The sequence below is a fragment of the Pleurodeles waltl genome, chromosome 10, assembly GCF_031143425.1.
Source record: "Pleurodeles waltl isolate 20211129_DDA chromosome 10, aPleWal1.hap1.20221129, whole genome shotgun sequence".
Lineage (NCBI taxonomy): Eukaryota > Metazoa > Chordata > Amphibia > Caudata > Salamandridae > Pleurodeles > Pleurodeles waltl.
Window position 1 is genome coordinate 224,228,615 of NC_090449.1, and position 15,518 is coordinate 224,244,132.

At 39.3% G+C, this 15,518-nt stretch overlaps 1 protein-coding gene across 2 annotated transcripts in view; it reads left to right on the forward strand.

Annotated features, from left to right (window-relative positions):
• Window positions 1–15,518, forward strand: part of PDXDC1 (pyridoxal dependent decarboxylase domain containing 1) — a 268,743-nt gene that overhangs the window by 44,176 nt on the left and 209,049 nt on the right. For both annotated transcript variants that reach the window (XM_069210219.1, XM_069210220.1), the window contains exons 2-3: window positions 4,103–4,176; window positions 12,079–12,144. In XM_069210219.1, the coding sequence (XP_069066320.1) occupies window positions 4,103–4,176; window positions 12,079–12,144 (140 nt within the window). The remainder of the gene's footprint in view (window positions 1–4,102; window positions 4,177–12,078; window positions 12,145–15,518) is intronic.

The following is a 15,518-nucleotide window of genomic DNA, read 5'->3' on the forward strand; positions in this document are numbered from 1 at the left end:
TGCATCCCTATTACTGACTTCCTCGTTTACTACTAAAACCATATCTTGTAATTTACTTTGAACATACTCAATCAAAGAATTAGATCCAGGTATGTCATCCTTCATGCCAATCATTCTTGACCATCATTCGATGCACTGGCACACCTTAACACAATGACCAAGCTAGTTACACAACCGGCAGCAAACATTGTGCACAGGACCCTGTTTTCCCCCTTTTGTGTATGCAGGAAACCCACACCTAAAACAGGCATTCCTTTGTTTAAAAAACGACCTGTTACCCTCATACCTTCAGTCATTGTCTTGTCAGTCTCTTGTTTGAAGAGGCCCCACTGCATCAACATGTTTTTCATTGAACTCTATTGCTGAAATATGTATCTACGCTTTTAGCTCTTGGTATATTCTCACCTAAAGTCAGATTTCCCATTGAGAGCACCCTTTGCCTTGTACCTCTGTCCCAATAATGGTTACCAAACTGGTCACAGACAAGCAGGTCACAGTAATCCCCAAATTGGCATTCAGAAGTTAGATAACGGAGTGCAGTAATGTATGAGTTCACACTCTCATGCTGACATTCATATCTTTTAAAAATATATGTGTAAGTACAAATAAACTCCGCATCACAACAAAACACACTTCTGATTTCATGACTGCAATCTTAACTACAGTCTAATTTCTTGGCTTCATCTATGTTTTTGACAATATTAGGATCTCACTTCTGAGGATGCTTATTTTTCTTCCAGTTTTTCTAAGTCCTGATGCCCCACATATCTTCAAAATAAGCCTCAAAAGCATTAAACTAGCTTTTCCAAATGATTGGAGGTTCTCCAGGACGCTCTAGAAAAGATAGTGGTGGATTTGCGGATTCCATGGTGACTAAACACTGTGACAGTATACAATTCCAGTAAACTGATGAATTACAAATACCGTAGCACTGATATGATGGAGATAATACAATCTTGTTATTTTTGTTGATAAATGTGCACATCAGTGCCAAATATATCAAAGTCTTGTATTTTGTTATCTTCTTACTGTGCCTCAGGAAATGTCACCCAGAAAATCAGCATAAAACCATGTATTCTTCGATATGAACTTGTGAATTATAGTGATGCTTGAAAGTGACAGGCACACTTGACTATGTCCTGAAAGAGCAAGAAAATACATCCACCCTGCCATATCCATTCATCTGCAATGGGCCAAAGGTCTTCAATGTAGTTTTGCAACACTGAGGGATCCCCAGTCCTTTAACGTGTTCCATGTTTCTATATGGGTTATTTCGGAAGTCTATTACTGAACTATGTTGATTCATGGAACACACCGTTTGTTCTGACACAGCCAAAGTCTTCCTCTAATGTGGCTTTCCTGTCCTCCCCTTTGAGATACTGGGGGAACAAGTGTTACTTCTTGTCACATTGTACGAAGCAAAAAGTACAGCTAAACATTACTTGTCAGGAATGGAATCCACTGTCTTGCAAATTACTGCAGTGTCGCTCTGTAACATTAGCTGAACAATCCGTTTGGGTGTATAGCAGCTCACTCCTAACTTGTCATCAAAATTGAGCTGTGGTGTCCTCCCTATGGTGAACAAACAGAAGGTAGACTTAAGACTGAAACATCAGTGTCTTTATTCAGGAAGAATCTCAGCGAGCCTCTGACTTGAACATCCAGTGCTTCATAGCAGCTTATCAACTGTCACCATATAAAACATTCTAATACATCCCACAACATAATACAGATTGATTGAGGCTATTTGTTTAGAATAAGGGAGATTGTCAGTTGCAAAACTGAAGATCCTGGTTGTTCATGGATCCATGGTGATCCTGATCTAACTGAATTTCTCACCTCCATGACTTCTTTTAGAGATACTTACTGGAAATGCTGAAGCTTCAGGTTGCATGAGCTTGTGTGATCATGAACATCCTTATTTAGTCCATCCGTGATATTAACTGGCTCATATTGAAAAGAGTTGTAGAGATCCCTTATTATCCGACAAATGTTATTAGGTACATTTTGGCTATTTTTTGGTTAAATGTTTGATAGCAGTATAGGAGCACAGTCTCTGATACATGTTGAGAACTTGTTTATTTAGTGGCATTTGGCTTGAAAAAGCTGTTTTCTCAAAAGTGCAGCTACCTATTGGCATTGATTGGAATTAGGCTTTGGTTATTATTGAGGTGAGTCGGTGGCTGCTGATTCTACTGCATAATTAAGGATGTACTACACTTGTTGTATAATTTCCCACATAATTTACAAACATATAGGAAAAATGCTGCATCTATCTTAAATTGATAAAAATACTGACAGAGAATGCACCACACATTTTGCATTTTTGTCCCATGATTTAGATACCCTTGCAGCATTATTTGGTTCACCATGTCGCATAATCTAATAGTCCTGACAGTGTTAAAGAGCCACATAGTGGTTTGAGGGATGTCAGGATGACAATGCAATCCATATTTGACAGCCTGCTAGGTAAATGAAAGCATTGATAAGATCACAGTACAGCCTGCTCTTTTCTTGGCTTTCAAGCCTCTTTTCGGGACTGGTATGCCCTTCCACAAATGCAGGGTACTATTTTTCTCAGGAGTGTGCTTATACAGTGTGGTAGGACTGTTGCAATGTATAGTAAATTTCAGCATTTGCCAAATGTGAATAGTGTTTTTAATCTCCTTTAACGTTTGCGTCACAATATGAAAAGAACAATTCCATATATTTTTCCATGTCTCTAGTTTTCTGTAATGAATCTCCCTCGCCATTTTTTCCTGTCACTCTCATTGTTTATGCATCCCAGACATACATTCATTACTTGTCACCTTAAACATGTACTACATAGATGTTGATGTGAGTTAGTTGGTGAATGTTTGTGTGTTCATTTGCCCTCTACAGCCTCTCTCACAGGCTACAATCCTAAAAGGGTGCATATGAGGATGTGAGTGTGAGAGATATCTCTGCTAATTGCACACATACCATTCTCATGCTCCGATATCTGCAACATATATCCCAATGGTACACAATTTCTCAAGCACACTTATCACTCACATTCAAATTGGGTCTGCTGCAGAGAATCACATACATGGTTTATCAGACAGAATAACTCATGCTCACATTACCAAGGTCAAAGATTGTACAGTGATATGTAGACAGATCTCTCTCTCTCTCACTGAAAAACAACAAAGGTTACAGGGACGTTATAGGTAGGTTCACATTTCACACATTCAAAACCATAGAAATTCAGCAGTTATAGTTGCCTTAACTAACTATAGCTGCCGCCCCAGTAATGCACTGCTTATGACCTCACATACTACATCACTCATGACATGACATACTTTGACCTCCTTTTTTTTTTTTTTTTTTTTTTTACAAATTATTTATTCCTCAGACACATTTACATGGTTCTCTCCTGGGGTCAGGGAACTCCTACCCTGACCCCTTCGTATGAACTGCAGCCCACATTTCAGCCCGGGGGGACCGTTCCCCGATAAAACAAAATGGCGGCTGCAACTTCCGTATCCGGTTGCAGCCAACCAATCAGAAGTTTCCTATGGATTGTTGATCCGTGGATTGACCCACAGAGGATCTGCGTCCCTATATATTTATATTTTTTGTCCTTAAATATCTTTAAAACCCCTTAACGGGTATACACCAAATAACAAAAAGCACATTTGTGAACCAACAGCTAGCTTGCTGCCACATTTGGTGTAATTCCGTCCAGCGGTTCGGGCTGGAATAGTGTACAAAATTTGAAAAATCACATTGACTTAAAATAGGGGAAAAGTGTTTTGGGATCCCCCCCCCTTTTTCTTGGCCCACGCTTGACGCATCACCCCAAAACTTTCAAGACAGCAGCTGTCCCGTTACCACTCCATACCTGTGGAAGACCTACATGCCTCGGTAATTCCCCATCCTGGGGAGTGCCGAGAGCAAAATACATGAGACCTATGCTGACCTCTTTATGATGAGTGGGAAGGAAATGCATTCACTGAACCATGCTGCTAGAACGCTTGTTTTTCATTTCAATACATAGTATAAATTTTGCTTTTATTTATATTCTGATTATTCTGTTTTGTATCAAACTTTTCTTTAGCATGTGTTCTTTTATTTGTAGGTGGTTGACCCAACCTTGGTAGAAATGGGAAAGAACCTTAATGAAGCAATGAAGATGTTGGAAGATAATCCAAGGTGTGTATTCTAGTATGTAACTCTTGCAATATCATGTAAAACGCACTGACGTGTAACACAAGATTTACTGATCACTCAGTATTTAATTTAACTTTTGCTCAAAATGCTAAGAACTGGTTCACCCTATCATTGAAAGCTGGAATAAATAAACATAGCCCAGCACTTCCTTTAATGCTAGTATACAGGAATCCAATTAACCAGATGTGGGATTCCTAGCCAGTCCAGCTCATCTCAGCTCTCCATCCTTCTGAGGTTCAGCAATTTAATCACTTTCAATTGAATAGTCACAAGACCAACATTCACAGTTTTATAAAACTTCAAAACCGTTGTAGCAAGTGTTATGCAGAAAACAAGTTGTTATTACTATCAATTTTAAGTTATTGCATCATGCACTTCATACACTTAATGCTTCTTTAAGTCAACACAGTGAAGGTACTGGAGGAAAGTGAAGAGGGCTTCTGCATGAATGTGACAGCACCAGCACCACTGAACACCTAGGCCAGAAAGGCAGCCTATGATTTTTTCCCATTCGTCGTGAATCTTTATGCAGCGCTCGAAGAACGATTTCATGAGGATTAATTAAAGGGGGGCAGCTATGAAAAGCCCTAAAAAAAAGTGTAATTGGATACACGTCTTTTGTCCTCCAAGAAATAAATATGTATAGTCAGCATCCTCGGACCTCTCCGAGGTAAATACACTCTCCTTAAAGGTGGCGTAGTTTGTTAGTGTGATTTTCAAATGTTGCATCCTCTTTTAAAAATTAGACGGAACTGCATATATTTTTGCACTTGGCAAATAGCACAATATCTGTATATTGGCATAAATAAGCATTGTGGAATATGAATACATATTTAGAACATTTATACAATTGTTTTTTTAAAACCAAACGTATTTTTTGCAAAAGCTATTTTTTATAAAATCAATACTTTAAAAAGTTATTGTCTTAAATATGGGCTGCACAATAGCTGTACATTCACCATTGTGTGCATAATAAAGGGTAAGGTGTTTCAGTAAAAGGTCTTCAAAGTAAAATTGGGTCCCCAGAAGTAACCTCCGAAGCAAGGAACTGAAAAGGCTAATGGTTCCTTACATCAAACTGTGATTATCACATAATATACTGTGTGGACTGTGACTTCTAGTAGACTTTTTATAAATTATTTTTTATGTAAATTGAATATGATCACAAAAAGATATTCCCAAATAGCTTTAAAGCACATTTGATTTAACATCCTGAATGGTAACCTATTAAAAAGGATACTACTCACATCGCGGGTATAACAGAGTAGCTATAGATAAATTAAAGAAAAACACAAACTACTAAATTCACCATCTTAAATCAGCAATCAAAAATTGTGGCCACACTTATTTACATATTTTATACCCCTTATTACCTTTTAGTCTCAGAATAGCTGCTTCAAGTTCAAATATCTGACAGAGGAACCCCAGCTAATCATGATCCTTGGAAGGCGTGGAAGTAATCATAGTCCTTGCAATGCACAGAGGGAAAGTTGTTAATGTTTTCATGCCAGCATAATATCCTTAATAGATATCTGAAGGTCAAGCCCCTAATACAAAGAGAGAGACACAACTACACTGGACCAATAGGCATTCAAAGATGGGCACCCCAGCAGATATATGCATAATATCTGATGCTTGCAAACTGCATCTTGGGCAGCATAACTTATTGCTAGTGTTAATTTCCCACATCTACATGACCCCACTCACCAAGATTGTCCGACACCAAGGGCTCAACATCGTCTCATACACCACACAGCTAATTCTCTCCCTTACCACCGAACCATCGACAGCCAAAGCAGCTTTCACAAAAGAATGAAGGCAGTCACCGACTGGATGAAAGACCGCAGCCTCAAGCTCAACTGGGATAAGACAGATCTTTTTCCTGGGCCCCCCCCCCCGACTGCTTGGGATGACTCTTAGTGGCCCACTGCCCTCGGAACTGCCCCATCTCCCACCAACCAAACACACAACCTCTGCATCATTCTCGACTCCTCGTTCTCTATTGCCTGCCAAGTCAACGCTGTCTCATCCTCATGCTTCCACACATTCCGCCTGCTCCAGAAGATTTTCAAGTGGTTCCCCATAGATGTGAGAAGAACAGTCACCCATGCACTCATCAGCATTAAACTCGACTAGGGCAACACACTCTATGCCGGTGTCAACAAGAAACTCCAAACAAGACTCCAGAGAATACAGAACACTGGCCAGACTCATCCTGGACATCCCCTGCCACTGCCACATCTCCACCCACTTGAAAGACCTACACTGGCTCCCCATCAACAAACGCATCACTTTCAAACTCCTGGCATACGCTTACAAAGCCCTTTACAACATCGGACTGCCCTCCCTCAACCAACGCCTCTTCTTCTACGCACCCTCCAGGCAAGGCCGCTCTGCTCAACTGGCCCTCGCCACAATCCCTAGGATCTGGAAGAACACAGCTGGAGGAAGATCCTTCTCCTACCTCACCGTGCAGTCCTGGAACACGCTGCTGCTCCACCTCAGGCAGTCACCCTCATTGGCTCAGTTCAGGAAGGACCTGTGTCCCCCTTCAGTGCCTTGAGAACCACCACCACCCCCCGTCCCCCCCGGGTGATAAGTTGCGCTCTACAAATATTTGATTGATTGACTTTGTTTTTTTCGGCATATAATAAAACATACAATTTTATATTGCTGAAGCTTAAGACTGGCTGAGAAAACCAATGAATTGATTGTATCCAGAGGTGTAGAGATACCTTCTAGTTGAATGGCCTGATTTTGCCTATGGCTGTACTTATATGCAAGAATAGCTAAGTCATCATTTCTGTGATCAAGTATAATTTTATAGATCAATCTGTAGGATCATGTAGAAGATAATCATGAATTTCAAGATATTTTTAAAAGAACTTGTGGAAGATCACATAGTGATTGCAAAACAGAAAAAGTTTATAGCCCATTGTCACCATATAATTGCTGAAGTTTTGCAAACCATGATTTAGCCACAGAGTCATGGAAAACAGACGGGAAATTGGGATTGCTCCTTAAAGGTATAAACGAGTGGATCGTGCGGACAGCGTACCTAGACATATTTCACTCCATACTTTACAAATATCCTTAATGATCTTAAAGCACACCTGTTTGAAATAATTTGGGTCCGAGAGTCTCCATAGAAGAAATCTCATATCGGCCTCCAAAGACATTTGATATCCCAGGGTGTGTGAATCCTGACTATGATCAGTTAACAAGTTTAGTAGACTTTTTACAGTTTCACATTTTGTAAAGAGGTTTACGTTTTTGTAAACGATTCTTAACTGAATCTTTGTTTTGAAATTATTAGAATTTTGCTTGCAGCTAAGCAATTAAAACAAATGTGTTAGTCTGAGTAAAAGTAGACGTGTGTTTTTTGTTCCTCGAGTTGAGCAAGTTGGGACATAATGTGGGTACTGATATTAATTCTTCAGAGTATTGTTGTGGCTAAAGTGAAACTAGCAAGGACTGTCGATGTTCAGTTGGAGATTTGTAGGCTCAGTAATTTAGGAGTCACTAATAATTTATCCGATGCAATAGATGGTCACTGAAACTTCTGGCAGCTTAACATAGGGGCTATGGAAGAGTTAGTCCTTTTGTAATAACCGAGATCAGCAAGTCTGTGCAATTCTGTACTGTTTACACTTTGGCACTCTCACTCTTTGCATTCAGCGCTCAAAAAACGTTTGGCTTTTAACATTTTGTTCAGCGCTAGCAGATAGCTCTTCTTTTTTAAGCTAACAATGAATAGTCATCTTCACCACCTCTACAGTGCCAAGAGGCCCTTTGGGAGTATGTTAACTTATAAATGGGTACCCTTTTCTATTAACTATTTGATTTCAATTTAAAGGTACAACTTAGTGGCTTGTTATACTCCTAATTGTAGAACTACTACTATTGTCTCTGATAATCGGGCCTAGTGGAATGTTATTTATATTTTAAGCACGAATTTCACAGCATAAGACTGTAAGGCATCATTAAATACAACTATCCTCGACGAGCAAGACAGGCAGTATATGGCTCTTTCAATAAATGCTAAATGATATCACGTTTTAAAATGTAAAGGCTGCATAAGCATGCCTATATCTGTACCTGCACCTTTGTGGAAACATAAATGCATAAGTAAGATAGTTCATTTACTATTTATTTAGGGTCATAGGTTTATGGTGCTACATGTCGCAACCCTATATGTTATGTTATGCCAAGTACATTTATAAAGAATACCATCAACTATGAAGAATAGTTTGTGATGTCTCTTTTCTGTGTATGCCTAATGTAGTAGATTGATTTAAGTTGAAATGTTTGAGAATGGGCTTGTTGGCTGTCATTTAGATACAATTGAGATTGCTCACATTCACATCACACATTAGAGTCACCAAGCGGTCAGAAACTATTGGTTGATCTGTATTCTGTGTTTTCACTACTTGTGTACCTGTCTCAGTACTTGTCTACTGCCTCAGTACTTGCACACTGTTTGCCTTTACAATGATCAAGATGCATCTCTGTGCCTGCAAACTTACCTTTAAAACATAGGACCGTATTTAAATTTTAGCGGCTGCCAAAATTTGAAATGTCAGTAGGCCCAGTGGAATTTTCGAGTATTGACAGGAATCGCCCTCAAGGCAGTACCTGGCAGTGCATTGTAACTTTGCCATACAGCACTGTCAAACATGACGGAGGCATACAGCAAAGTTAAAAAAAATGTTTTCTTCAAAAAGAAGATCCCAAAGCAGTATTTTCTTTTTGAATATTAATAAAAAACAATGCCCTCCTTGACATGGGAGATTCCTCACATAGGGGGCGTGCATTGAGCACTTTTCAGTGGCCCTTGCCGCCAAATTTTTCCTGGGAGTGATAGGCATTGGAAAACAGCTATGTGTCCCCTAATCTAAATTAGGTGGGAGGACATATAGCCTAATTTCTGATGGACCCATAGTCTTTGAAAAGCGTCGGATCCTCTAGGAAATATGCTTGTAGTTTTGCATTCCATTTGAAAATGTAGGTTAAAAGGTTTGGTTTAATGTCTTCCTTATAGGTCAAACACAGTTTTTTTTTGTCTTTTCTGAGTGATTTTTTTTTGTTGATTTTTTTTTTCTTTACAATTAGAAAGTTTTTTAACTTGACGTTAGTAATATTTCTGTTCAAAGCTGTGCAGTGAAGGACATACTTTTTTTAAAGTTCTTAACTGTGTTCAGTACAGTATATTATTTAGACACAGTTTGTACATTTAAAAATGCAATTATTCTTTTGAAATTTTGCATTTAGTTCATTGTATCCTTGAAACTGTATCTCCCATTAATCATTATAGTGAAATTTAGAATCTTCTTGGATTCTACCTTTGTGTGATCATTTTAACGTTAAGCACACTGTTGTGTGTATGTGAATCACTGGCAGTTTGTAGGAGATTAACATCTAGATATTACTCCCCCATTCTTGTAATCTCCAAAACACATTCCTGAGCATCCTAACAGATGTATGGAGGACCAGTGTTAACCTTCACTTTTGCCTTTTACAAAGGCGCAGAGTATTACAATAGCACTGCCTATGTATTTTTAGAGTTCATGGGTGTATTTATGATAGTTCGGAATTGAAGAGCTGGAAGTAAACACTTCACTGCAGTAAAACCAAGGACTTGATCATACAGGAATACAGTCAAAAGCTAGCTTCAAAAAGAGGAGTTACTTGCAAGCATGGAAACAACGATAATAACCAAACATACACTGAGAACTGTGGTTAAGTTATAAGGTTACACACTCACACTCACACTCACACACACACACACACTCACACTCACACACTCTGGCCCCCACCTGCAGAGAAGCAAGGTTTTTAAAATGGTTACAAAAATGTTACTGAAGAATAATTCAACCAAGTTAGGGATAACAGTTTTTAAAATAGTTCAGGGTTTTAATACTTTTAATCTATAGCTTTGAAAAATAGAAACAGTTATATAACAGAAATAATGTAGAGTAGAAGTAGAGGGACCAACATCCACATGTACATCCAAGGTCCGACATAACCATGAAACAGTGAACAACACCAAGTGGATAAAAACACAATTTAAAAGCAGTGCATGAAGTTGTGTAACATGGTGGGAGAAAAGCAACAATCCATCATTTGGTGGCAGATTGTATAGAGTAGGGATATGCAGAAAAGGCTCTTGTTGTCCCAATTCTTATACACGTGCATAGACACCAATCTTCTTGGGCTGGTATCAGCGAATCACATGGTTCACTGCTGGGTGACCTTGTTTTTTAGCCGGAATGGGGCTGTTACTAGGTAGCTGATATTGAATGTAATCATTGATGCTGAAGATTTGGTTGACAGTTCCACTGTCCAGCCTGGATAACCAGAAATAGTCTGATTATCCACACAGCCAATCTCCATCTCACTGCACGTTTGAAAGATATAGCTGGATAACCATATGAGACCACAATAGAGCCTGGTCTTAGAGAGATGGAGATATCCTACTTGGTTTGGTGCATAAAGGAGCGGGCATATTGACTTGTATATGTGCCCCACTAATTGCAGCCAATTGTTTGTACCGGGTGTAAGTGAAGTCCTGGCACACTCTGTATGTATCTTTGTGTGTGTGTATATGTTTGTCATCTATTCTAGCTGTAGTTATGTAGTTATTTTTAGTTGTCTTAATTTTCACTCGCGGCTGTTGTCATTTATCCACTTTGACAAGTTTTAGCAGGATTTTAAACAATAATATGCTGATCATACCTAACCAGATCTGTTCATAAAAATGAGATAATGAAGGAGTAGTAAAGCCAATAAATAATAAAAATACTGTAAAAAATTAAGGAAGCCTTAGCACCAAGTAGCAGGCTTAGGTTTAATTTTATAAGACAGCCTGGTGAGTCTAGGTTGAAAGTCTTAGTTAACAGATCCAGAGGCCTTTCTTATGTTATTATTTGAACTACATCTGGGACTCCATGTTTAATGTGTTTGAGTGTGCCTGAAAAAGTCTGCCCACTGCTTAGCCAGTAACTGTATCCATTCCGAGATGAGGTGACAGAAATGGAAGACTTCCAGTGCTTTCTCGAATGACATAATGATTTATACATAGGGATGCCACCTGACCGGTTTTCTGCTGGCATCACCGGTATTTTAATTGTCCCGGCAAGTACAAAAATTAGCAAAATCTCCTAAAGCTGGTACTTTTAGCCCTACCTGTACATACTTCAAATAGGAAAGATAAATAGAAAACACGCTTAATGGTGTACTAGAGCTGTGTTAATGATCTATGCCAATAATTAAAGTTAACAAAGACTGAAAAGGCGTGTTAGGAATGAATACAAGCAATGTTCTTTAAAATGAAAACAACAGTTAAACCCTACTGTACTTTATAGGTAGGAAAGGAACACATGCTCGAGGCAGGAGCCAGTTTCAAGCTTGTCATCTAGGTCCAGTAGTGTAGTGGTGTTCAAAAGTAATTGCTTAAAACAGTTACTGAGTGGCCTTACTGAAGGACAAGTGAAAGAAGGAAGCTAACCGATTGTTTTAAGCTTCCAGGTAGCATTGAACAATCCTGAATACCTAAGAGTTCACATTAGAGACTACCTTTTTATGCATTCCCCGAACAGTGACCACAATGGTCCACACACAGCACGCAGTAACCTTCCTCTGATTAATGAGCATGTGACCATAACTTGTAACAACCGGAGATCATATTTAGCTGGAATCCTCCACTTTTAATGTAATAATTCACTCAGTTGGGCCTCTCATGGAAAGCAGCTTTGAGTTCACTCTTTACGTCCTCAAGCCTATTTACATTTAGTCAATCTGAATCTGAATTTGTAACTATTAGTTCTGTAATTCACTCACTTATCCTGAAAGATGTTCAACCTATCTTGTATTTGTTCGTGATAGGAAAGAAGACGAAAAGGATAGCAAGAAATATTCACGAAAGGATATTCCGGGACCCTTACAAGGCAGGTATGTTGTCTCAACAGTGATCATTTATGCCTAAAAGTCATGTCCTTATCAGAGAATAATGATGTTCATTGCAGATAGTTCTGACTGCTTTAATATTCAATATAGCTTTACTTGTTGCTCTTGACCAAGAATTGTTTAAATCTGATTTCATAATTAATGTCCCTTTAAATAGATATTATTGTGTGTTCATTTGTTAAATGAATTGGCATGTAGGTGCAGAGCCAACACCAATATGTCACACTAATATCTCATGGAAATACTTTCTTAGACTACATTTTGACCACTAATCATCTGCTCACACCATATTAAACTTTTGTTTAACATCCCCCAGTACTTTCAACTCTCATTAAGACCTCCACATTTCCTCACAGCACTCCTGGTTCAAATGTAGTATTCTCATTTCTCTATTAAAGGATACACTTTATTTAACCGGGCCCTTGAACCAGTATTTGAGTCACTCTATCCTCATGCACCTTCTCCCCTACTGCCCCATTGCCACATCAATGGGTTACACCTACCACTTGTAGTCTGAAAACAAAATACAAGGATTTCTTCCTAAATGACATAAGAACACGACCTCTACAAGCCTTAAAATATGGAAACAAGCTCTGAACATACTCTTCTATGCTCTTGACAATTCCAAATCAAATACTTTAAAGACTTGATCACCTCACTTCAGCCTCACCCACAGTGACTTGCGCACACCATCAAGCATCTAGTGTCCTCTTTATATTTACCTTTCACAAACTCTCCTTTGTCAGCTAATGATATTGCATCAGTCATACTTCGCCTCAAAAATAACCATTAGAGAAACACTAGCCACATTACTGACTTCCCCACCCTTCATCCTCAAACCCCCTTATTTCACTGCAAGGTCACTCAGTTGTATTCACTACTAATAGCATCTCTTTCTGAATGAATGTAAATCAAAACCAACCATTCCTGTGCACCATCTGAACTGTTTAGCCCACAGACCATCAGACCTCTTGCCTTCACCGCCAGGTTCATTCTCTTTGTGACAGATCTAATCAACCATTCAGTTTCATCTACCAAATAACCTCCATGCTTCAAATCAGTGGTAGTGCTGCCTCTTCATAAAACGTTCCTACAGCTTATACTTCCTCACCATCCAACTATTGCACAGTGTCACAGTTACCTATTTTTGCAAAATACTCAAAACAGCTGGCCTTCAGCCACCTCATACTTATAACTCAAACAACATACTCATCCTTCTCCAGTCAGGTTTCTATGCCCTTCCCTTGACAGAAACTGCACCTTCACATGTCTCCAACTTTATCACCAGTACACACCACAATCGCATTCAATACGTATTGTCTGCTTTAGATTATCCTTTTATTCTATCCTCGGTTATGCCTTGAAGGCATCTTTTAGAGGTCTTCTTTGCCTATGTCAGGGTTAAAGCTTTGGGTGTGTGGGTTCCATTCTGATCAGTTGGATCTGTGCTGGCAAGAGGGAAGCCACATCCAAGGAAGGCTACCATTAAACTCAGTGTACTGGCACATTGGCTGTGTTGGAGTCGTCACCTCAATTTGGTAATGACATGCTGGCACACAGCCTGCCTTGTGGCTTTTGAATTCTATGCGTGCTGAGGAGGGAAACTGATGTTGCATTAGTGAAGCCTTGTCAGATGTTGTCATTTCGTACCGTGCAGTGCAAGCCTAGTGTTAACGTGTGCGTGGGACCATAGTTGCAGTCATTTTTATCAAATATTGGATGCTTGACTTTTTAAAGACTTTAACTGTTATTGAGCACGAGATTGCGAGCAAGAAGGCCTTCACGCATCATTTGAGAGTGCTCTACATTCCACCAGTGCATGTGAACCACCTCTCACCGTTGAGTGAAGGAATTTCTGTGCCCCATCTATTGAGGGGAGTTAAGAGTACTTTACATTCCCGGTAGTACTTGCGAACCGCCTCAAGTGAAGGAATCTTTTGCACCATTCATTGTGGTGAGCGCGCACCCGTTTGCTGACTTGTGTATTGAGGAGTGGCTACACGCGTAAACCGACAACTGAAACTTGCTGTATCCACGTTTAACATTTCCTCTTTCCAAGTAAAGCTATTTTTACCCTTTTTGCACATGCATTTCATAGACTGTAGAACTAACCAGCACTCCCGACTGTGTTTCCTCTGACTTGTTCCGTTCCTCGAGGATTTAGCGGGCGGAGCTTGTCTACAGTACTCGTGCTGCACTCCTGCTGGCCACTGATATTTAGAGGAAAGGTGCTTGTGTCCTCATTGTGCAGCATTTCTTTAACTCTCCTATTGACTTTTGGTCTCATCATTGGAAGGGAGTTGTTTTTTTTCTTTTCTATCTCAAGGGTGCATTACTTCAACTCCAGTGGCTTCCATGTTCATTATTTTACCACCATTATTCTTATCTGAAGAAGGCTCACCTCCAATCATTTTGGAAGATTGGATAGATATTTTCAAACACTACTTAATAGTCCTGGATGGTCAAAACATAAGAGCTGAGAGGAAGAAAGCTTTATTGTTAAGCGTTTTGAGGAAAGAAGGTCAACATATATTCAAACTTTTGCCTGTTTATCCTGGATGATGAGAATCGTCCCATTCAAGACTCGTAGAAGGAAGTGAAATTATGCCTGGAAAAGAGATTTGCAAAGGAGACAAACATCACCATGACCAGATATAAATGTTGTTCTCACCCCCAAAGACCAGAAGAATCAATTGATGACTTTATTTCTAGATTAAGGGAGTTATCTACAAAGTGCCTATTTGGACAGATGACTGACGAACTCAAACAAGACCCAATAATAGTACAGTGTCATAGTAAAAAAATTCAGGAGCGGTTATGGGCAGAGAAAAACCCTTTTTTGAAGGACATTATACAAATTGCCAAGGTTATAAAGGAATCTGAGCATAGTATGTGTGACATGAGCAAGATGAATACAGCAGAGGTTGTGTCTTGTGTGTCCACTGTTCACAAAGACGAAGGAGAGCATGAGATGGTGGGTGCATTGAATAATTATGGCAAAAAATCAAACAAGTTTTAAAAGAAAAATATTGCCATGTGTTTTAGATGTGGATGTAATACTCATTCAGCAGATTCAAAATCTTGCTTTGCTACCAACAAAGAGTTTCTTAAGTGTGGGCGTAAAGTCCACTATGCAAGATTGTGCAATAGCAACATTATATTTGTGGAGACAGACATAGCTGATCTTTCTAATAACAATAGTGAAGATCGTATTTTGAGTGTGGAGCATGACGTTGGTGATCAAGTGGGCAGGAGATCTCACCCAGTGGCCAAGTTTCAAATCATGGGTAGAGAGGCAACACTTAATGGAAGATTCAGGCTCCATGTTTCCCATTATTTCCAAAGAGTTATTTTTTTCG